At 37.7% G+C, this 23,118-nt stretch overlaps 1 protein-coding gene and 2 long non-coding RNA genes across 3 annotated transcripts; 2 read left to right on the plus strand and 1 right to left on the minus strand.

The window, feature by feature from the left end:
• The first annotated feature begins 4,254 nt into the window (after positions 1-4,254).
• Positions 4,255-14,030, plus strand: LOC146367187 (uncharacterized). The gene is made up of 5 exons (XR_014797648.1): positions 4,255-4,341; positions 9,175-11,676; positions 12,053-12,205; positions 12,577-12,666; positions 13,258-14,030. It is a non-coding gene; the product is annotated as an uncharacterized LOC146367187 (long non-coding RNA).
• LOC146367188 (uncharacterized) lies at positions 10,721-15,715 on the minus strand. The gene is made up of 3 exons (XR_014797649.1): positions 15,623-15,715; positions 15,154-15,497; positions 10,721-10,827 (listed from the first exon to the last, which is right to left on the minus strand). It is a non-coding gene; the product is annotated as an uncharacterized LOC146367188 (long non-coding RNA).
• A 1,537-nt stretch (positions 15,716-17,252) lies between these two features.
• On the plus strand, positions 17,253-21,527 carry LOC146367189 (uncharacterized). Its single transcript, XM_084911215.1, has 7 exons — positions 17,253-18,430; positions 19,258-19,346; positions 19,490-20,077; positions 20,195-20,264; positions 20,673-20,847; positions 20,992-21,157; positions 21,310-21,527. The coding sequence occupies exons 3-6, from the start codon at positions 19,658-19,660 to the stop codon at positions 21,155-21,157; spliced, it is 831 nt and encodes a 276-aa protein (XP_084767341.1). The 5' UTR covers positions 17,253-18,430; positions 19,258-19,346; positions 19,490-19,657; the 3' UTR covers positions 21,310-21,527.
• Positions 21,528-23,118: the final 1,591 nt, after the last annotated feature.

The raw sequence follows: 23,118 nt of genomic DNA on the forward strand, positions 1-23,118 counted from the left end.
AAGTGACTCTCAGATCCTCCAATAACGACTACACGCTATACAATAGCGCCCTCTACTTCTGGACAGCAGGAATAACAGGTTTACAGCCTTTGGCGTAGCACTGAGAAGAAGCTGTGCTGCAGCATCCCCTGTCGCAGCAGAGAGTATTCCCCACAAATCCCCCACCCTGCTGCAAAAACGCACAGTATTATTACACAAACATAACATATTTTGTAAAGATCTCACAGTGAATTTCACACTGAATTTATCCATGCGTGCGTGTGTGTGGGCACGCCCATGTACAATTGTACATTGTAAATCATGATTAAAAGACATAAAAGCTGCATTTTAAGAAATAAATTTATGGAGCGCATTGTATTTACCATGATAATTTATTTGGTGAAGGCAGACCCTTTGTATATGTGTAAAATAAACCACATATCTGCCAACCTGCTGTCTCAGGCTCAGGTGTTCCACTCCCATTGCCCCATTCCCACACACTGATATCTGAGGATGGAGGTTAGTTATTTTATGTCACAAAACAAGTGGAATTGTGTAAGGAAAAAAAATCTTTCCTTTTTGCTAAGGCATATAGGAGTATTTCTTCCTCAGTCACATTTCTCACTCACTGTGTGTTAATAGACCTCTCTGCATTGAATCATACTTGTTATTAATCTTCAGCTCTCTTCCACAGCATGTCTTTTATCCTGTCTTCCTTCCCTCACCCCAACTGGTTGCAGCCGATGGCCACCCCTCCCTGAGCCTGGTTCTGCTGGAAGTTTCTTCCTGTTAAAAGGGAGTTTTTCCGCTTCAAACTGTGTCCAAAGTGCTTGCTCATAGGGGGTCATAGATTGTTGGGTTTTTCTCTGAATGTATCATTGTAGGGTCAACCTTACAATATAAAGCGCCTTGAGGCGACTGATGTTGTGATTTGGTGCTATATAAATAAAATTGAATTGAATAGAACAAACAGCAGCCCGACATCAGACAGAGCTGTCATTAAACAGAAGCTATGAACACAGCTCTCTTGAGTGGGCAATTGAAGAAGTTTGTTTCAAGTTTTAGATTTAGGTTGCTCTTCATATTGTTTTGATGCCACCAAAGAAGACTGTGTTGAAAAGCTTTCAGTAATGAACCGTTTTTCAGTACAAGCTTAAATGCTTCAGAAAGCTTCATTTAGCCTGCAGAAACACAAAGTCCATTGAGCCAAAATGGAAGGAAACACACGGGCAGACAAAAAGTACAACACAACAGAAAGCTAGGACAAACCGAGACTTTATATACAGACAGACGGAGCATTAATAGAGAATGAGTCACATCTGGGGGAAAATAAGAAACAGGTGAAAATAATCAGATAACTAAACAGGGGAAGCAAAAACGCACAGGCGACAGACTAGAAAAATAAAACAGGAAATGGCGACTAAATAGATATGGATGGAACGTAAAATAAACTTAACCAAGGAACAGAATACAATCAAACTAGAATTATGAACAGAACACAGACTACAGGTAAAAAGGCCTGAGGATATAGACATAATGAAACCAGCCATACTATAAAAATAAAAATTGCATAATTACAACAGACTAAGGGTCAAAGAAAAACCTAAAAATAACAGAAAATGAGCGCAGGAAAAAACAAAACACACACACGCGCGCACACGCACACACACACCAAAAACAAAATCAGTATATATAGTATATAGTATATAGTATATAGTATATAGTAACAAGATAAAAATAAAACAAATGCCGTTGTAACTGAACTAACTCCATAAAGGTTTAGTTTCACCAAACTAAAGAAAACAAGAAAACACCTGCAAATATTTTCTAAAAGTAGTGTTTGTTTGTTTTTATTTAAAATATTGTACAACAAGACCAAGCTGCAAACGTGAACGCAATTCTTTTTTCTCAACTGAAGCCTTTAATTGAACAATCAAATAAACAAATTGGCACTCTCTTTTGGCCAGACACGTGACAGCTCTTCTGCTATCATTTTGTTCCCATTTAAAATAAAAATGCAGACATAAGTGTACACATTAGTTTTTGAGTGCTAGTGAAAAGGGTTTTCTTTTTGTTTGTACTCTCTTGAGAATTTTTCTCCTCAAAATGCAACATTTGTACTTGCAAAAATTATTTACGTGCGCTTAGAATAGAGGCACAAAAATAACGCCTTAGGTTAAACATGATCTATAGGTCACTTCTAAATGTTAATGTTTGGTTTATTTCGGTGTTTTATTGGTTCCTGACTAAATCGGTTTGGCTTCATAACTGGACCGTTTAATTTAATATTGAAGCCTTACTCTGAGAGCTGTCAGTATATTTTGAATTTCACCCGTCATATCCCCCCCGATGTAAAATCTTCTGTTCTTATTTAAACGGCTGACTGTGAATTGAATTTAACATTAAAGATATTTTAATACAAGAAGAAACATTTTCACCGGGAGCAAAAATATTAAGTGGACATCCTGAAGATTGTATTTTAAATATTGTTCAGTTCTCTTCCAAACCCCAGCAGCTGTGTGTCGTAAGTTTTGAGTGTCTATTAAAAATGAAAATAAAAGCATTCTAACATCTCACCTGTTTGTCTTTATTCAGGCATACATGTGTACTATGTTTACTAATAGAGAGGTTAAGCTTGTGTTTCTGTCATGTAGTGGCTTTGCTTAACCTTATTAGACATTATGAAACAGATGATACGTAAAAGCGAATTTTGCCAAAGTGCTTAAGATACTTTTTAATTATTTTTTTCTTAAAAAAAATCTACTACATCATGTGCATTTCATGTGTAATTTCCATTGCAAATATTAATCACAGTTACATTAAGAAGGCAACGCAGTAAAAACTCCGGAAAGGAGATGTCATCACGTACACTGCCGTCTTCGGGAGGACTCCCGTGTGAATCGACAAAGTCCGAACTGGCGAGAGAATTGAGAAACTGCCATTATTTGTTGTATTTCGTCACTGGGAGCCTCCAAACATAAAAACTTGAGCCTAAACAGAAACACGTGAAAGGCAGTCCTGCTCGTGTATTCATCACCAGGAGATATTAAAGACATGAAAGGCAAATTCGTGTGCCATAGCCAGGGGTTAAAGTGGGCCCGCGTTTTTATTTATTTATTATTGCAATGGTGGCTGATAATGAAGTCGTCAGCAAAGAACAAGTGACTTTTAATGAACACAGCACATAAACATAGTTGAATGTAGTACAGCTTACATGTGTGTTTATCAGTTAGCCATCTTAACTATATTCCTGGACAGCATTATTCTTCGACAGTATTCCACAGTGGTGCAGTTTGGTATGTAGCGCAGTGAGTTTTAGGACTCAGTAATGCAGTGCAACGTTGTTATTGTTAAGTGTGATTCATCACTAAGCTGTCAATCACTTGAGTTGACCTCATTTAAATCGATAATAAAATATAAATATTATACATACAAGAAACCCCAAAGAATAAATTCTAAACCCAATTGGTTAAGAAAGAACAAGCCCCGCCTCCCCCTGCTATTTACGTGCTCAGATGCAGCCTGACTCCATCCTGATTCTTGATGTTCAACACACACACACACACGCACACACACACACACACGCGCACACACACACACACACACACACACACACACACATGTACTGTTTAAAGTTTAGTGTTAACCTGAGTCACTGATCATTTACAGTATTACAGAATCTGGCAGTCTTTGCATGATGTCCACATTACTGTAAGTTTCCAGCTGACTCTCAGGTGTGCCAGCAGGAAGGAGGCTCAATAAACCTGCATCCTGAGGTTTGTCATGCAGGATTAAATGAGGCAGACTTTGTTCAGACAGCTAGGATTGTATTTTACACTGACCCTAAGTCAGTATAAGTATCATACAATGTAAACGAAGCACTGAAACTTGCACATATTTTTATAGATGCATTGAAGCTAATCGGGATATTTACTGTCAATCTGTGGCTGCGATTAATCACTTTACTGGAAACTTTATTAAGTAGTAACTCATTACTTCATCACAGAGGCTAATATTTCTGTCCTAAAATCGTTTAATCGTTTAAATAGTTACAGCCAGTGGCGGAGCGGGGGGGGGGTGGCTTACTGGGCTTAAGCCCGGGTTGTTTTTTCAGAAGCCCGGGGTCTTTTGGAGTGTAATTTTTTCATAGTTAGATGCCTGGCAAAACAAAAACTACACACAATATTCTAAGCACATAGTGCACACTGTGGGAATTTACGACTGTGCGTAAATCCCCCCTAATATTGGTATGATCCGAGCTCAGACACTAAGCGACTGAGCGAGGGGGCAGGGGGAGCTGCTGCCTGCGCGCTGTTGGAGAAGCACAGCGAAGCAGACAGAGGAGAACTGAAGCTCGACCAGGTACCAAAGCAAATCATTCGTACTGTACAAATAATGTAAATATGACGGTGTATCACGAAAAATTGATATCAAGCTGATCACTTGACCCATATTACGTTAATTGCTCTTCAAGTGAATCAACAAATGGCGAAATGAAAAGCCGAACAACAACAATGCTGTTTTTTTTTTAGAGAGTCTTAGCTTACATGTGTTTATTTCATATTTTCAGTTGTTGCCCTCCACGGCTAAATAAATCGGTTTCAGTAATGTACTGATATACAAGAATGAACATAAGGAGCTTCTTTCAAAGAAAAAAACTCTTGTAGATGTTATTTTATATATTATGCTTTGTATGTTGTTCAGTATATTTCTATGCAAAACAAGAGGAATTTCAATACACAGCAGTATATTCACAGTTGAAACCAGATATTTACATACACTTTATGGAAAACACAAGAACATTTTTTTACTGTACAACATCAATTTAGAGTAAACTTGTTTTGTTTTGGATAAATAAATATTGAAATATCTTTTGAATTAGTTAAATGTCAGAATAAAGAGAGACAGAGCTTTCTATTTTTTATCTCTTTCATCAAATTTAGGAGTACATATACACTAAGTTTATTGTTAATTAATAAGAAAACTCCAGACGATTCCATTCTGAGCTGAAGAAGCTTCTGATAGGTTCATAGAGTCCATGTGAGTAAATTGGTGGCACACCTGTGGATGCATATAAGGCAAAACACAGAGCCTGTTTCTTTGACATGGGAAAATCAAGAGATGTCAACCAAAACACCAGGAAAGGAATTGTGGACCTCCATAAGTGTGGCTCAATTTTGAAAGAATTTTGTGCCATTTACAATTAAGAAATACAGATAGTTTCTCTCTTTACTCTTAAAGTTAACAAATATGTTTTTTATATTTATCAATCTAAAAAATAAACATTTAGTCTGATTTGATGTTACAATTAAAAAAGTGTTTGTGTTTTGATCTGAAGAGTGTGTAAATATCTGGTTTCAACTGTATATTTGATGATGTTGATGTTTGGCTTGATTGTCAGCACAAAGAGGGAGAGAGAGGAACAGAGAGGGAGAGAGAGAATGAGGACAGAACAGAGATGGAACAAGAGCAGGTGACACAGACATGTTAGTCAAATGGGTGTTTAACAAAAGTATCACCGTATCATAGGTACTCATGTATCTTGTACCTAGTATTTCTTTTTAGGTTTGTTATTTTTCAAATTCTATATTTATTAAGTTATGCAGGCTTGTTTGCACAACAAGGCTAAATAATTATATAAACTTTCAGTGTACTAAATAGTGGACTTTGGTAGAATTAAAAAAATAAGTGTAGTGCAGGTCTATGAAGATTTTTCATGCTACTATCATCTAGTTCTGATTCTGTCTTGGTTAAGTCCTAAGTAGTCCTGATTTTGAACTGTTGTAGTCCTGTTTTAATTCCGGATCAGATCTGGGTTTGGTTGAATTGGGGTTTAGTCCTCGTGTCTTGATTAGGGATGGGTATTGATAAGATTTTCACGATTCCGATTCCATTTTCGATTCTGTTTAACGATTCGATTCTTTATCGATTCTCTTATCGATTCTTTTTAAAAAAGGAAAACACTAAGGTCGATTAGCTTAGAACTTTCTTTTATATCTTCTCTTTGAACAAGATAGAAATTTAGGAGTAACATGGCCTTACAAACCCAACAGTGAGATCTTAAGAGATCCAGCCTATGGCTCTTCCATGGGGTGTCACAGGGTCCCCAGGAAAAAAAATTGTAAATGTAAAATAATAAAATAAATATTCTTCTGTAGCAATAACAAAGTATAACATAAATTATTCTGTAGCAATTACACAAGAATATCCAGTAATGTCCCTGCCTACAATTAAACACATTCACTTACCGAAAATCGGGGGCATCTGCTGTGGCAAATGGGTGCAAGCCTTTGACCACAAACTTAGTCACTGCTCGGTGACATTTGTCTATCCTGGCCTGAAAGGAGACGCTACCGGTAGACTGCAGCGAGAACTGCCAGCATCTGAGCCAGCCAGGCTCTGTCTGTCTCTCTCATCATGGTCACCTAAATGCACAGTAATGGCAGGTTTTGTAATAAGGCAGATCGCGCTAACATAATATGCACTGTTAGTTGATTATTTACCTGCTGCATTAACGGGAGAGGACGTGCAAACGTTAGCGCTGCTGCTGGGTTGAGATTCACGAGTCCGGAGCGGAATTAATCAAATGCTTTTGCATATTTGTAGTGTTTCCTCCCTTAAATGAAATATCTACTTTGCAAGTATTGCAAGTTGTCCTGTTGTCATCCGTTCTCGTAAAGTATAACCAAACTTTTGAGCGTTTGAGCCGCTTAGGCGCCGTGTTTCCTGCCAGGTAAATGACGCTCCGCAACGTGGTGACGTCATTCGGGGCGACTGAAATCGATAAGGGAATCGTTTGCAAAAATGGCAAACAATTCCAAGGAATTGAAATAGTGGGAACCGGTTCTCAACAAGAACCGGTTTTCGATACCCATCCCTAGTCTTGATACAGCCCCGACTATGTTCTGCCTTGCTGCCTAATTAAAAAACTAGTTTAAGGTGTCCTGCATATATTTTTCCCTATATGAAGTCATTCTTTTTTGAACAAAAGTCAAAACAGATCCTATTAATCTTTCAGTCATTTCCAACCCCCCCCCCCCATCCCACATGCATACTACCCTTTAGGGCTAAGCCCCGGGTGTATCAAATGTCTGCCTCCGCCTCTGGTAACAGCCTTATTGTAATATAAGCTAACCTTTACACCGTAACGTTAAGCTAGCACCATAAAGACAGTAAAACACGTAATAATATCTAGAAATGCATCTTAAAGCTGTTATATTAGCACTCGTTCTATTACTAACATAACCACATTAACATTATTGACACTCGCTGACTTTCCATAGTCGTTGATAAGTGAAACAGATGGAGCCTGACCCTGCGTCGCATATTTGATGAATTAAACCTTGTGATCCACAAAACAGCAGCGGCTTCGCTCATGCGCGATTCATTTGCAGTTTGGATGCATAGGTGTGAACATCTCCTGCCCTGATAGCAGCTGGGGGAGGACTATCCTCCGCCCGTGAGCGCTTTGGCACGGGTGAGGTGCCCACGGCAGCACCGCTGCTTGTTGAGAGCAAGAGTGATACGCGTTTTCATGTCAAAAAGTCGTCATAAATAAGTCTCCAATAACACCAGAATAAGTCACCAGATTCTCTAGTCGTTTTTTAGGGGGAAAAAAGTCGCTAAGGGAGTCTGAAAACTCGTTAAATATAGCGACAAAGTCGCTAAGTTGGCAACACTGGTTAGGAGTGAGCACGTGTTGCAATGTATATTTGTACGTGTGATTTGGCTCTAGAAGAATGTACAAACAGCAAATGTGAGTTTCACTTGTGATTACACTTCAGCGGAAGTATCAACAGTGCATGCATTAACCAGGACATGGACAACAGCAGAGGTGGGCAGTAAAGACAAATATTTTGTTACTGTGCTAAATAGAGTTTTAAATTTACATCTACTTCACTTGAGTAGTTTTTTTTTCTTTTCATTTTCAAAACAGGCTCGTTACTTTCGGTTTGACGTGTTTGAATGGAGTCATTACTTCGTCGCTGCGAAAAACACATGAAAGGCAGTCCTGCTCGTGCATTAATCACCAGATGTGGTATAAAAATAGATGAAAGATGCAAACACATGTGCCATAGTTAGGGGTTTAAGTGGGCCTTTTTATTTATTCATCATCAGCAAGGAACAAGTGACTTTTAATGTCATAAACTTTATGGACAGGATCATATTTCTACTTTTTAACGACACCACCCTCTACTGGTGCAGTTTGATATATAACATTACAGGAGGCAACAATTATTAGTATTACTTGTGGCTGGAACGACTTCGGGTGTCCATAAATTATTTTTTATGGACACCCGAAGTCGTGTCAGCATCAGCATCTAGCTAACCCCACCGACGACCAGCGAGCATAAAGGGAGTGAGGTTTTTTTGGAGTGTCAGGTAATTTCAAATGCAACATTTCTATCAGCTCAACAAACATCAGCAAACACACGAACTGTGTGCAGTTTCTTTTTTTTCAGTGTTGCTAGCTAAAGGCCCAGCTGCTGTATTTCACAGGGAGAGAAACGTTTTTAAAGGAAACAATGAAACAAGTACAGTTTACTTTCTAGGGTACGGGTTATGGAGGGACTAAGTAGGGGTAGGTTTTGATTATTGATTTTCCAATTAAAATCGATTCTAGATTGAGTAACACGATATCGATTCATTCAAATCCTGAATCCTGATTTTTAAATATAACTTTATTTTGCCCGAAACGCCATGTTGACCTTAATCTTACAGAGAATGTGATGATTTTATGGATAATTAAAGTCAGTCATATATCCACAAACACAACAAGCTGAAAGTCAGTGAATGCTGCTCGGTTTGCAGTCCTGAATATCACGGCACAAGCAGGATTCACTGCACTGTTAATGTTAGCTATGTTATATTGCTGCCTTTGCTCGGTGGTGTCGAGCCAAACGGACTTTAACGTGTGTTTGAACGAGCTGACGGTTCACTCGTTAAGCTGAAAGAAAGATGCTTTAATCACAGGAGTCACACATGTGTCCGCTGTACCATCTGGGAACTCTTCTTGTTTCGTAATAACACAAACACTAAATCCTGCTTCTCTTGTGCTGTTTTGTAGCAGTGTATACACCTGAGACTGTCACCTGTCTGTCTGTCCTGCACTCTCTCTCTTTTTCTTTCTCTCTGATTGTGTAATAAAAGTATGAACATGTATTTATAAGTTACACTTGTGTTTGAATCCTGCAGCTTATCACACATTTGATTTCCATGTGTGACAACTGCAAGTGTCCAGAGTGAGGACAGACTGAGGGACCCACTGCTGCACATCATCTGTGAGGCTTTGCACCCCTGATGATCCACCAGGACAAACTCAGCAGTGTGTGAGGAAGAGGAGGAGGAAGAGCCAGCAGCAGCTGACAGATGGAGAGAATAGACAGACTGTTCCCTGTTTGTGAAGGACTGCTAGAAAGTTTAGAACTAACTAATGGGGCGATCGTGGCTCAAGAGTTGGGCGTTCGTCTTGTAATCGGAAGGTTGCCGGTTCGAGCCCCGGCTCCGACAGTCTCGGTCGTTGTGTCCTTGGGCAAGACACTTCACCCGTTGGCGCCAGTGTCCGGCAGCCTCGCCTCTGTCAGTGTGCCCCAGGGCGGCTGTGGCTGCAATGTAGCTTGCCATCACCAGTGTGTGTGTGTGTGTGGATGATTGTGTATAGTGTAAAGCGCTTTGGGTCCTTAGAACCAAGTAAAGCGCTATACAAATACAGACCATTTACCATTTAATTGTCTGTCCTGAATCAGTCTTATTAGGTAATGTTCAAATAATTTTATCATCCCAGTGTTTTCAGTGTGGGAGAAAGTACTCAGGGCCTTCAAGTTACACACTATGAAAGGCAGCAACAAGTTTAATATTCAGAAACTTAAAGTATGTATCAGCAGCAGAATGGACCTAAAAATAAATGTTTGTTTCAGTTCTATGAAGCTTTGAGTATTTTGGATTAGTAGTACTGCTGTGTTTGTTGCATCATATTGCTGTAATTGTTTATATGCTTTATATATTCTGAGATAAGTTGATCTATAGTGTTACATCATATTCTATAAGGATGTTATGTGTTTGTTTACTTTCTGCCCAGTTTGACCCATTTAGCAGAAGTCAGCCTGTTTAAGGCTCTGATATCTATTCTGTTTGACTTAAAGCAGTTATGACATGGTCTGATTTTCTCACCCAATAAAGGAATATTTAATATATCAGTCTAGTCTTCATTCTATCAAAAACAGTTATCACAACTCGTACATTTTCTTTTTACACATATATGTAAGTATTGAGCCAAAATACAAAACATTAAACATGTTAACAACACAAAAGCCATATTAAACACAGACTACTTTAGGCCCGGAAGTAGGATTCGTCACGTTATACCTTAAAGACCGGATTGTCTCCCCAGAAACATTTCTATTGTGTTTTGCGTGCTTTTTCAGCTTTTTTGTTTTTGCAGAGTTTTTCTTTTTGCAGGTGTTTTTCTTTTTGCAGGTGTTTTTCTTTTTGCAGGTGTTTTTGTTTTTGCAGGTGTTTTTCTTTTTGCAGGTGTTTTTCTTTTTGCAGGTGTTTTTCTTTTTGCAGGTGTTTTTCTTTTTGCAGCGTTTTTCTTTTTGCTGGTGTTTTCTGAAGTTGCAGTGCAGCGTTTTTCTTTTGGCTGTGTTTTTCTTTTTGGAGCATTTTTCTTTTTGCTGGTGTTTTCTGAAGTTGCAGTGCAGCATTTTTCTTGAAGTTGCAGTGCAGCATTTTTCTTTTTGCTGGGTTTTTCTATTTGCAGCATTTTTCTTTTTGCGGGTGTTTTCTGAAGTTGCAGTCCGTTTGGCCTCTCAGGGCCACCGTATTTATTCCCATCTTGTGGCAGAACATCTGAGGGAAGGACAATAAAACTGAGTTAAACAACCAAACACAACAGTAGACACAGTACACTGAAAAAAAAAAAACGGACTGGCCATCTCTTGGATTTATGTAAGCATCTTGCATGTATTTAACACAATTGCCTCATGTTTTAAAGTTAAATGTAACTATATAGTGTAAAAACTACATGATATGCAGAAAGGGTGTATTAAATTGTTCCTATCATGTTCAGGTGAAGTAAGTCAATAAGATAGCAACGTTAAATCTCGTGAAACCACGCGTGATTTCATCTCGCGGGCTTTGGATCGTGGTTTAAAAAAGGTATCCATCTCAGTCAAGTCGAGCAGCCAACTCTATGTTTTTTTGGTATAACTTGATTTTTTGAATTCATATTTACCATATTTCAGCCAAATGTAGCTAAACGTCTAGAGTGTCGCCATGTAACATGCTAAAAGAGAGCCGTTAGCTTATTTGCTGTTTTATCTGTTGTCAAAGAATTGGCGCTTTTTCATTTGAATTTGTCTTTGGCACAAGAGCCGTAATATTACATTAAACCTAATTACGAGGCACTCATAACATAATTTGGTTTTCTGTGTGAATAGATTTGCCAACTGACTCTTCAGTTACATTGTGTATTTACTGCACCGTGGTGTTAGTGAGATTTTGGACATTGAACAGCTTTAGCTAATATCATCAGCGGCATTATGCTAGCTTACATCCCTACCCCTCCTGCCCTCACCTTCTGTCCTTTTGTTTTTGTTTGGTTTTTGTTTTTGTTTTTTCTGATGCACATTGAGAGACCACCTCTATTCTGCATTTCACCAGGAGTCAGCTGATGGATTATGGGTTCAAGGTGTTATGGTGAGAAAGTATATTCTATTTTCGCTTAAGGTTTCTGTAACTTAATTATAATAAGGTTTTTTTTATAATTATTAGGTGCGTGCATAATCAAACAGACCACCCTATTAATACAACTGAGAAATCCAAAATCTGCCATAGGTTTAACTTATACCTGTATGTATTGTCAGAAAGGTGATTACTGGACTCACATTAATGCACACTTGAACTAAAATGAGGTTGTAACTTGTGGGTTGTTGGGTTGCAAATCAAAAACAAACATCTTTGGATTTTTTTAATCCCATAAGATCTGGAAACACAGTTTTTATTCAACAAAACATTACTGATTAACCAAGCACAGTGCCTGCTGTTATTTCAAAATAATTTTATGTCATTTCAGATAAAATGCAGCATTCCAGTGCATCCCAACCATGCCTTTACAGTCAAGGTTTCTGACGGAGCTAAGTTTCTCTCTGACAGTCTGCTGAAAGTGTTTGCAAAGTGATCGGGGAAACAGGGCACAAAGCTAAAGGATGTAGCTGCCATGATGACAGTAAGAACTTTAAAATTCTTTAACTACAAAGTGTATATGTATTGCATTAGGTCAGTAAAAGATTTTTATGCTGCATCCATTAAAACAGTCAACTATTACCTGTGAGTACTGATTCCACTAAAAGGATGCCATAATTTCCGTCATGCATTTACTGGCCCACTGAGAAAAATGTATCTTTTTTTAAAAATATATGTTCTGGAAACTATATATCCATAAAGTTGATGTCAAACAGGAACTTTTGATATTGCTTTGTAGATGCTGGTGTTGCATGTTGACTGGTTTAAAAAGTCAAGAGTTTTTGTCTGGGATCATTTTCTTCTGTGCTACTGAAAAGTTCACAAATCTCTGTTTTCTTTGTTATAATACTTAAGGATGACATTAATGCTCGAAGGGAGTCCCTCATCAAAGTGCTCCGCATCTGTGTGAAAGACAATTGCAACATCTTGGTGCAGGAGTTCATGGTGAGTGTTTTATGAGTAGATTGTGGCTTTGCAACATTTAAAAATGCATTTAGTTATCCACTTGATCCTCATTGGACTGGTTAGGACCAGTAGTCTTCTTTAATAATTTGAAGTTCACATGAGGCCTGGTAGTGAACTCGGCCGCCGGCCCTTGAGGCCCCACCCCTGTATTAGGGGTCACATCAGTGTGAAAAAACTTTAAATTTGTCATTCTAGTGAACAAAGGAAAATCCCACCAATATTTACATTAGCTTTTGTTTGAAAAAAAAAAGACCAACTGATCAACAGCTAACCAAATTGTGGGGCTGAAAGTCTAAATTCTAACATCTTCTGAGTGACATAACCTGGATTTCTGATGGGCCGGTGTCTTTCTAACAAAAACTAATGTAAAGTATTTGAAATTATTATGTTTTTCACCCTCTCTTAGAAACTCTGTTAGACCATGAATGGCAGCATGGCAGGCCACTCTTCGGCTATAGCTATTTACTATGTTGCTTGCATTGGTTTAAATTACTCTAACATTAGAACTGGTAGATTCAAAAGAGATGAGTTTAAAAAGGAATCTTAAAGAAATGTTTTGTGTTTAACCAGGACTTGACTGAGGCCACTGCACAGATTGAGAAAACCACAATGAACATCTGTCTCCAGAGATGCGCCAGGCAATGACTTTACTGATGTTGGCATCATCATCGAGGGTATAGAAGTTCTTCAAGATCTGGATAACGTGACCTTTGCAGTAGCCATGTTGTTTGGACCTTTTTTATTCCTTCAATATGAGTTACCCATCACAACTCTGCTACACTTTTGAGGTGATTCAAAGGGCGGTAATGGAGTTGGATGCAACTCAGCTCTCAAGAAAAGCTCACAACTAAGACAAAACTGCTCCTGCAAGGAAAGCTCACTGTTATGCATGTGAGGTGATCAGCTCTAGGTGAGAGGACATTTAAATCTCACACTTGTTCTGCTGTATTTTTGAAGCTCAATTCCAGGAACAGATCGCAGGGTTCATTTTTATATACTCTGCAACTGCCATGAGGACAGGGCCGTTTTTTTGTTGTTGTTGTTTGTTTTTCCTTTTGCTCTGTACAAGTTCTCTGTTTGTCTGTTTGGCAGCATTTTTCAATTTCTGTTTGTATTTTTTCTTTCTTTTACTAGTGAAGAGATGTAGCGTGAACAGTTATACAGTCTAAATATCCCATATGGGTCGTGTGAAATGGTATTTTCAGTTTCATTCAGTTGAAGTAAAGAACGTTGAATATTTCTAAGTGTGCTGTTTTGAACCAAGATGTCACAGTATGATCAGTACTGTAATTTTTGACAGTCACTGTATCAATGTTATTTTTGCATCTCTTGAATAAAGGTTTTGACCTGCAAGTGCTAATTTCTTTAGTTATTGGGGTAAAATGGGTAATGTTAATAGGAAGGTGTTTGCCAATTCAGTAACCTAATTTAATGTTAATGGAAACTAACATTACCTCAAATTGTTTAGTTATAATTGTTGTTTAACTGAATCTTGACATCAGAGGCCTTAAATAGAATGTTTTGTATTGTTCTTTCCCAAGATGGTTACCTGTAACATTTTTCAAAAGAAACAGTCTAATTTCTTTGCTGTGATTGATTCCAGAGAACACGGAAGAACTGACATTATTTAACTGTTGATTTATATAGATTCAGTAGACGAGTAATGTCAGTTTAATTCTTTATCTACTGTCAATGCAGTGAAATTAGACATTTTGTTTTGAAAGGTTACTGGTGGATGCCAGCAACCATCTTGGAAGAGAACAATACAATCTGTTATAAGGCCTCCATTTGAAAATTGTGTATTTGATACTAGAATATAATAGCAAAATGTAATTTGAAGATAACATGTAGTATTTAAGTGACCAAGTAGTATTGGGTAAAAGTTATTGAATGGTGTTGGGATAAAGTGAGAAAATTGTGAAGGATTAAAATATTCCAAGAGCTCAAATTACTTCATCAAAACATGTTTAACCTCCTAAGACCCAAACTTTTCCACGGCTTGCATTTTTAATTTCTCTTTGATATTTGGGCATATTGGGACCTGATGAATGTAAAAACAAACAATTACCAGATTTTTATTTTTTTTTACCTGATTTTTGTTTCTAAGAAAAATGAGAGCCACCTATCAGGATATTCATTTAAAATTTCAATAGAACAGTAGCAGTATAATGTCCTCGTAAATGGATATCATGCCCTTGTAGAGCAAAATTGAGTATTTTGGTCTAAATAACCCAAAATGTGATGTCCACATATGTGGACGCCAGGTCCTAGGAGGTTAAGTCACATTTTATCAACACAAATTACACAGGTTTGTTGAACATGAATAAATTGTGTTAATTTAACTCAATTGTTTAAGTTGCTGCCAAAGCAAAACATCTGTGTGCAACAAATGTCCACTATTGAATTAAGTAAATCCAACAACATATTTTTTTTCAGTGTATTTCTATACAGTGTTACGTGTGTTACCGTGCTGACATGAAGACACTTGGACAGGCTCGGATAAAAGGGGGGTGTAAGTCAGCTGTAAACTCGCCAGCAGAGGGAAAGTTTCTTTAATGGCGTCATCGGTTTGCAGGAGGTTCAGGAAGTCTTTGCATGTTTCTTCTCCTTTATTCATGATCTTATCCACGAGCTCAATGACGTGTGTCTCCGCATTTGCGTTGTTGATGCTTTTAAGCTTGTTGTACTCCCGCTGAGTGATCAGCTTATTCTCATAAACTTTGTTGAGAATTAGCCCGTAGTCTCCGGACAGAATCTCATGAATGGCTGTTTTATTGCTCCTTATTGCATTTTGGGCCGACATGCTGAATCTGCGCAAAGGAAAGAGTCAGAGGTGATCCTAAACACTACTGTCTATGAGAAGGAAGTGGTTTACTACAGCTTACTATCGTAATAATAGCTGCACATTATATTACATAAAACGTAATTCTCTTACGGTCAGTTGGAACTTCTGCTGTCCTTGAAAACGAAACCTCGCTCCTTCTTTCAAATAACATCCAACACGAAACTATCCCGCCTTCTGAGAACAAAATCGGAAGTGACTCTCAGATCCTCCAATAACGACTACACGCTATACAATAGCGCCCTCTACTTCTGGACAGCAGGAATAACAGGTTTACAGCCTTTGGCGTAGCACTGAGAAGAAGCTGTGCTGCAGCATCCCCTGTCGCAGCAGAGAGTATTTCCCACAAATCCCCCACCCTGCTGCAAAAACGCACAGTATTATTAAACAAACATAACATATTTTGTAAAGATCTCACAGTGAATTTCACACTGAATTTATCCATGCGTGCGTGTGTGTGGGCACGCCCATGTACAATTGTACATTGTAAATCATGATTAAAAGACATAAAAGCTGCATTTTAAGAAATAAATTTATGGAGCGCATTGTATTTACCATGATAATTTATTTGGTGAAGGCAGACCCTTTGTATATGTGTAAAATAAACCACATATCTGCCAACCTGCTGTCTCAGGCTCAGGTGTTCCACTCTCATTGCCCCATTCCCACACACTGATATCTGAGGATGGAGGTTAGTTATTTTATGTCACAAAACAAGTGGAATTGTGTAAGGAAAAAAAATCTTTCCTTTTTGCTAAGGCATATAGGAGTATTTCTTCCTCAGTCACATTTCTCACTCACTATGTATTAATAGACCTCTCTGCATTGAATCATACTTGTTATTAATCTTCAGCTCTCTTCCACAGCATGTCTTTTATCCTGTCTTCCTTCCCTCACCCCAACTGGTTGCAGCCGATGGCCACCCCTCCCTGAGCCTGGTTCTGCTGGAAGTTTCTTCCTGTTAAAAGGGAGTTTTTCCGCTTCAAACTGTGTCCAAAGTGCTTGCTCATAGGGGGTCATAGATTGTTGGGTTTTTCTCTGAATGTATCATTGTAGGGTCAACCTTACAATATAAAGCGCCTTGAGGCGACTGATGTTGTGATTTGGTGCTATATAAATAAAATTGAATTGAATAGAACAAACAGCAGCCCGATATCAGACAGAGCTGTCATTAAACAGAAGCTATGAACACAGCTCTCTTGAGTGGGCAATTGAAGAAGTTTGTTTCAAGTTTTAGATTTAGGTTGCTCTTCATATTGTTTTGATGCCACCAAAGAAGACTGTGTTGAAAAGCTTTCAGTAATGAACCGTTTTTCAGTACAAGCTTAAATGCTTCAGAAAGCTTCATTTAGCCTGCAGAAACACAAAGTCCATTGAGCCAAAATGGAAGGAAACACACGGGCAGACAAAAAGTACAACACAACAGAAAGCTAGGACAAACCGAGACTTTATATACAGACAGACGGAGCATTAAAAGAGAATGAGTCACATCTGGGGGAAAATAAGAAACAGGTGAAAATAATCAGATAACTAAACAGGGGAAGCAAAAACGCACAGGCGACAGACTAGAACAATAAAACAGGAAATGGCGACTAAATAGATATGGATGGAACGTAAAATAAACTTAACCAAGGAACAGAATACAATCAAACTAGAATTATGAACAGAACACAGACTACAGGTACACTGTTAACCTTTGCTGTATTTTTCACAGTAAAATACCACAAAATGCCCAGTAACTTACCTGAAAACATTTCTACAGTTAATTACTGTAATTTGCTTTGCATTATGGGTATATTAAGGTTATTTACATTTACTTACTGTATTTTTTAAAATTGCGGTAGTAGTTATACCTACCGTTAACACATTAGCAGTAGTGCTACTGTATTATGTGATTTGAATGGTTCATCATACTGTTTGTGTATTTTTACTCTTTCAGTGGTTGGTTGCAATAGTGCATTACATTTTAACTCTTTCACTGCCAACCATTTCCAGATTTTCCTCCAACCTATGCCATTTGTCAGTATGATACCAGTGAAAGTATTATGGTTTTGACTTTTTAGGGGACTTGCCTGTGTGAAAGGTTCAAGAATTCTGATCATCTAATCTGCTGCATGCAGTTGTATGCACATGCACAGCTGCTGCAAATGTGTGCTTGCCACTGCGTTGCCATAGAGATCAATTCAAGTGACAGCTGCTCCTGGGGAGAGGGAAAAGAATGCAGAAAGGCCTCCTTGTAGGGAAATTTTATAAAGCAAGGTTCTCCAAATCTCTCCCAAAATTCTGTGTTTTCTTAATTGACTTCCATTCATATGTAAAGACTATAAGGTTAACTACAAATAAAAAAAGCAGAATTCACATTGCTGCATCTCCATCACTTATCTCTGATTAACCCTGAACAAGATTCACACTTCCTTTTGTTAATTTTTTTACTTGCCACTATTCTGTTGTTGGATTTCACTTAGGTTGTTGCTGCTGTCTGTTTTTGTGTAATTTTGTACTTGTGACAAGTAGTGAATAAAGTTATTTAAAAAAGACGCAGAAAGGCGAACTTCAGTCAGTGGAGAATATTGTAATAATTTGGCGGAGGCTTCTCAGTCGAGCAGTAACTGAATTGCTCATTTACTGAACGTGCAACATGTACAGAACTCTTCTGGGAACTAGTCAACCCAACTTAGTGAAACACACACTGAATGCATGCTGGCCCCGCCCACCCACCTACCTCTACCAACCACCACTCCATATCCTGACTGACATGACCTGTGATCCAGTGATTGACAGGAGAGGAAAGACAGGCCAACTTTGTTAACTCTTCCTTACGATATGCTCGAGAGGACAAAAGATTTTGCACCTTGTTATTGTTGGACCTCTGTGTGGAAACTGCAAACGGGACGTCATAAGGTAATGCAAAGGACTCTCCTACCTAACATACTCGTTTATTAATTTTTAAGAGCATATATATTTTTTGTGTGGGGGAGGGGGGGGCTTAAAATCAGTGTTAGCTTGGTCGAAATAGCACATTAGCTGAATTATTCTGGAAAAAATAGGTTGTGTGTGTTTTTTTTCTTTTCTTATTTAAATATATATTTAGATATATATTTTCCACGGGGAGGGGCGAGGAACACAGGCGCAACGACAGTCTTTGTCTTTTTCCCGCCGAGTGTGGTGCATTGTCCTCCTGCGCTTCTGTTCTATGACTATTGAGAAGCTGGCCACGCTAACAGTGGGACATTTAGCTTCAGCTCTTTGAAAGACAAGACAAAGCAGCAGGTAAAAATACACATTTAATGAGAATAAAGAAAGACAACTTTTTTTTGGAAATTTAGAGACTGCTAAAACAATCGTATCCAGTTTTGAGCTTGCTCATGTAGGTTAGCCTGCTTTATTTAATTTTGTGTGAGCTGCAGTACACAACATTAAAAAGTTAATATAACATTAGGTTGGTGGCGCGAGGAACTCCAACCTAAGTTTAATATTTATTATTTTTTTAAGTGGGAAGGGGAGAGCATGTTTTTTTTCCTTTAATACAACGTCTTCCAGGGTCTTTTTCATAGGAAAACCATGTAACATCTGTGTTAGGTTGGTCAAAAGAGCAATTAGTTGAATTATTCTGGAAAAGATGGGTTGTGTGTTTTTTTTCTTTTATTTACTTATGTAAATATATTTTTCAAGGGTTAAATAAATGCAACATTAAATTAACAATTGTCTCTCTGTCTTTTCCCGCCCAGTGTGGTGCATTGCTGTCCTCCTGCCCTTGCTGGCCGCGCTGACAGTGTGATGTAGCCTGAGTTCTTTGAGAGACAAGACAAAACAGCAGGTAAAAAGACATATTTTGTGAGAATAAAGGTAGACAACATTTTTTTGGAAATTTAAAGACTGCTAAAACAATCTAACCCAGTTTTGAAGTTTCTCATGCAGGTTAGCCTGCTCTAATCTCAACTGTGGTTTATTGTTTCATAGGTTCCATTTAAAAAGCCAAGGAAAAGGTCTACCAGGGAAAACAATGAGGGTGATGTTGCCATCAAAAGGGGGAGATCTGAACTTGATAGCTATGGTTGCATCAACTGGCAACCCACAACCCTACCAGAAGGAGAAACGACTGAAACTTTGGAGACAAAAAGACAGACTATGTCAACTGTCTTCAGATCAGCAGGTCCTCAAGCAATTGAAACAACAGATGTAAATACTTATATGTCTTTGACTTATATTTACCAGAGGCACATGCTTAATTCTTGGCCTGCCCCCACCTTATGTGAGGTTCAAGAGCATTGGCCATTTCTTTTTACTAAAAGAGGCCTCTGCACTCACTTCCACACACTCACAGATATTGAGGTAGAGACACGTCTCAGTGAAGCCCTTCTTACGAAAGGAAGGAGAATTTTGAACTTCTTTCAAAGCCAGAGACTTCAGTGGAACAAGGAGATTGAACATCTGCTACGTGAGTGCGACAGTGCAAAGCTGAACCACAACCAGATCGCCACAGCAGCCATCCTTCTTCTGATGAAGTACTTCCAAGAAAAAGAGGACTCAATCTTCATCTTGGCTGACGTAATTATATTTAAAATTTTACACATGCACTCTCAATACTGTCAACATAAACAAAGGAAAAATATTTCAATGATTTTGGGTATCATCATTCAAATCAGTTCCTTTTGTGTTTTAAAGGCTTTTTCCACCAAGATGTCTGTTGAGAGAGAGATGACCTTACCCATCACACCAAGGGTAATAGCGCTTGGTAAGTAAATAGTTTCAATCCTCTTGTAATATTTTTGTAAAAAATCTATGTAATTATTGTGGTATTTGTACCCACAACAACTTACGTAACAGGGGTTTGTCTGTTTTATATTGTATAAAAATAGAATACACACAGTTTGCTGCTGTTTCTCTTATTATTTATTATACACAATGACCAACAGGAAAAAACAGCCTAACATTTCAGCACAGGCCAAAATGCCAAAACATTAGGCAGTTTTTCCCTGTAATTGATCATAATTTTCATTACATAATAAATAATAAGAGAAATAGCAGCAAACCGTGTGGATTCTATTTTTGTACAGTGTGAGGCCTGCTATCCAGCATTCTTGTGGAAACCTTATTTGTAAGGGTGAGCACATTGTCTTATTGGACTCTTGTCTGTTTTTAGGGAATAATTTCATGTCTGCAAGCCGCTGGATGATCAGTTTGGAGGGCAAGGTATTTTATGAGCCTGAGCAGATGCATGACTTTGCCAGCACCCTTGCTGTCTTCTTTGCGTCATACTACGTTTTCAACCTTGATTATCAGGAGTCAGCGTCCATCACACTGGAGATGATACAGAGGTAAATACTTTACACCATTAAAGCTTACACCATTTAAGAATGAAATATATGTGATAGCTTGACTACAGTTGCAGAAACATATAGGTGATTGCTGTAATGTATGTTTTAATTTTGAAATTAAAGCAGCCTTTTTTCCGTTAAAAGGTTCTTTGTGAGGATCAATCCAGACATGGGAACAAAATGCCCTGCAAAACTTGGTACAAGCCGCAAGACAGGTCGTGTCGTAAAGAGGAAGGTTACAAGCATCAGCCCTCGGATCACCAGCTTCCTCCAGCGGCTCTCTGAGTTTGAATGGAGGACTTCCAACTAGGTAAGAATACAGAGATGATAATATCTTTTACATAGCTGATAATTATATACATACTGTACACACATCCATACAACAGTATGAATGATCTCAGACAGATGTGAACAAGTGAATAACCTGAGCAAACATGAATATTGATGATGTGTCTTTGACAGGTGGTGATAAAGACTACGCTGAACCCGACCATCCTGGTAACGGAAATCTAAATCCCATGTCACATTCTATTTCCTGGGACCCACTGATAATTATTACATTTTGTAAATGATTTTTGTTTTACAATTGTAATAGCTTATCTAATGTTCATGCTGGTGGGTTTGTCCTGTTTTTAGTGGAATGAAAAACTGTTTTCCTTAAAAAAATCAGACACAGAAAGGTGAAGGACTGTAGTTTTCATGTATGCTTCTATTTATTTTGGTTATTGACATTGTTTTTATTCAGTTGAAAAATGTTTTTCTTGTTAAAAAAAAATTATCAACAATAAATGTTGGTTTAATTCACTATTCTGAGACTACTTTATTGAATTATATTGTTTTTTGTAAATGTTCTTATATTGAATATGAATGTTAATATTATTTTATATGTTGTAAAACACAATTACAGTCTAAACAAATTATACTGTACACAATTACAGTGTTATACCATAAACCACAATTGCAGTACAGTGATACTATAAAACTTAATCACGGTAAGTCTTTCTAACTGTAAACCACATTTACAGTAAAGCTGCATTACCACAAACAACATTTACAGTAAAGCTGTTATACTGTAATATATGTTTACAGTAAAGTGGTTGAACTGTAAAACATCACAACAGTAAAGATACTGTAGATCAGTAATTACAGTAACTTACTGGCAATAGTGTTGCCAGTAAGTTAATGTAAAAATACAATAAAATGTCTAACAGTGTAAAAAGGCCTGAGGATATAGACATAATGAAACCAGCCATACTATAAAAATAAAAATTGCATAATTACAACAGACTAAGGGTCAAAGAAAAGCCTAAAAATAACAGAAAATGAGCGCAGGAAAAAACAAAACACACACACACGCGCACACGCACACACACACCAAAAACAAAATCAGTATATATAGTATATAGTAACAAGATAAAAATAAAACAAATGCCGTTGTAACTGAACTAACTCCATAAAGGTTTAGTTTCACCAAACTAAAGAAAACAAGAAAACACCTGCAAATATTTTCTAAAAGTGGTGTTTTGTTTTTTTTTATTTAAAATATTGTACAACAAGACCAAGCTGCAAACGTGAACGCAATTCTTTTTTCTCAACTGAAGCCTTTAATCGAACAATCAAATAAACAAATTGGCACTCTCTTTTGGCCAGACACGTGACAGCTCTTCTGCTATCATTTTGTTCCCATTTAAAATAAAAATGCAGACATAAGTGTACACATTAGTTTTTGAGTGCTAGTGAAAAGGGTTTTCTTTTTGTTTGTACTCTCTTGAGAATTTTTCTCCTCAAAATGCAACATTTGTACTTGCAAAAATTATTTACGTGCGCTTAGAATAGAGGCACAAAAATAACGCCTTAGGTTAAACATGATCTATAGGTCACTTCTAAATGTTAATGTTTGGTTTATTTCGGTGTTTTATTGGTTCCTGACTAAATCGGTTTGGCTTCATAACTGGACCGTTTAATTTAATATTGAAGCCTTACTCTGAGAGCTGTCAGTATATTTTGAATTTCGCCCGTCATATCCCCCCCGATGTAAAATCTTCTGTTCTTATTTAAACGGCTGACTGTGAATTGAATTTACATTAAAAATATTTTAATACAAGAGGAAACATTTTCACCGGGAGCAAAAATATTAAGTGGACATCCTGAAGATTGTATTTTAAATATTGTTCAGTTCTCTTCCAAACCCCAGCAGCTGTGTGTTGTAAGTTTTGAGTGTCTATTAAAAATGAAAATAAAAGCATTCTAACATCTCACCTGTTTGTCTTT

This window comes from Perissodus microlepis, chromosome 18 (assembly GCF_051167445.1).
Source record: "Perissodus microlepis isolate ML-2025 ecotype Zambia chromosome 18, ASM5116744v1, whole genome shotgun sequence".
NCBI classification, from domain to species: domain Eukaryota; kingdom Metazoa; phylum Chordata; class Actinopteri; order Cichliformes; family Cichlidae; genus Perissodus; species Perissodus microlepis.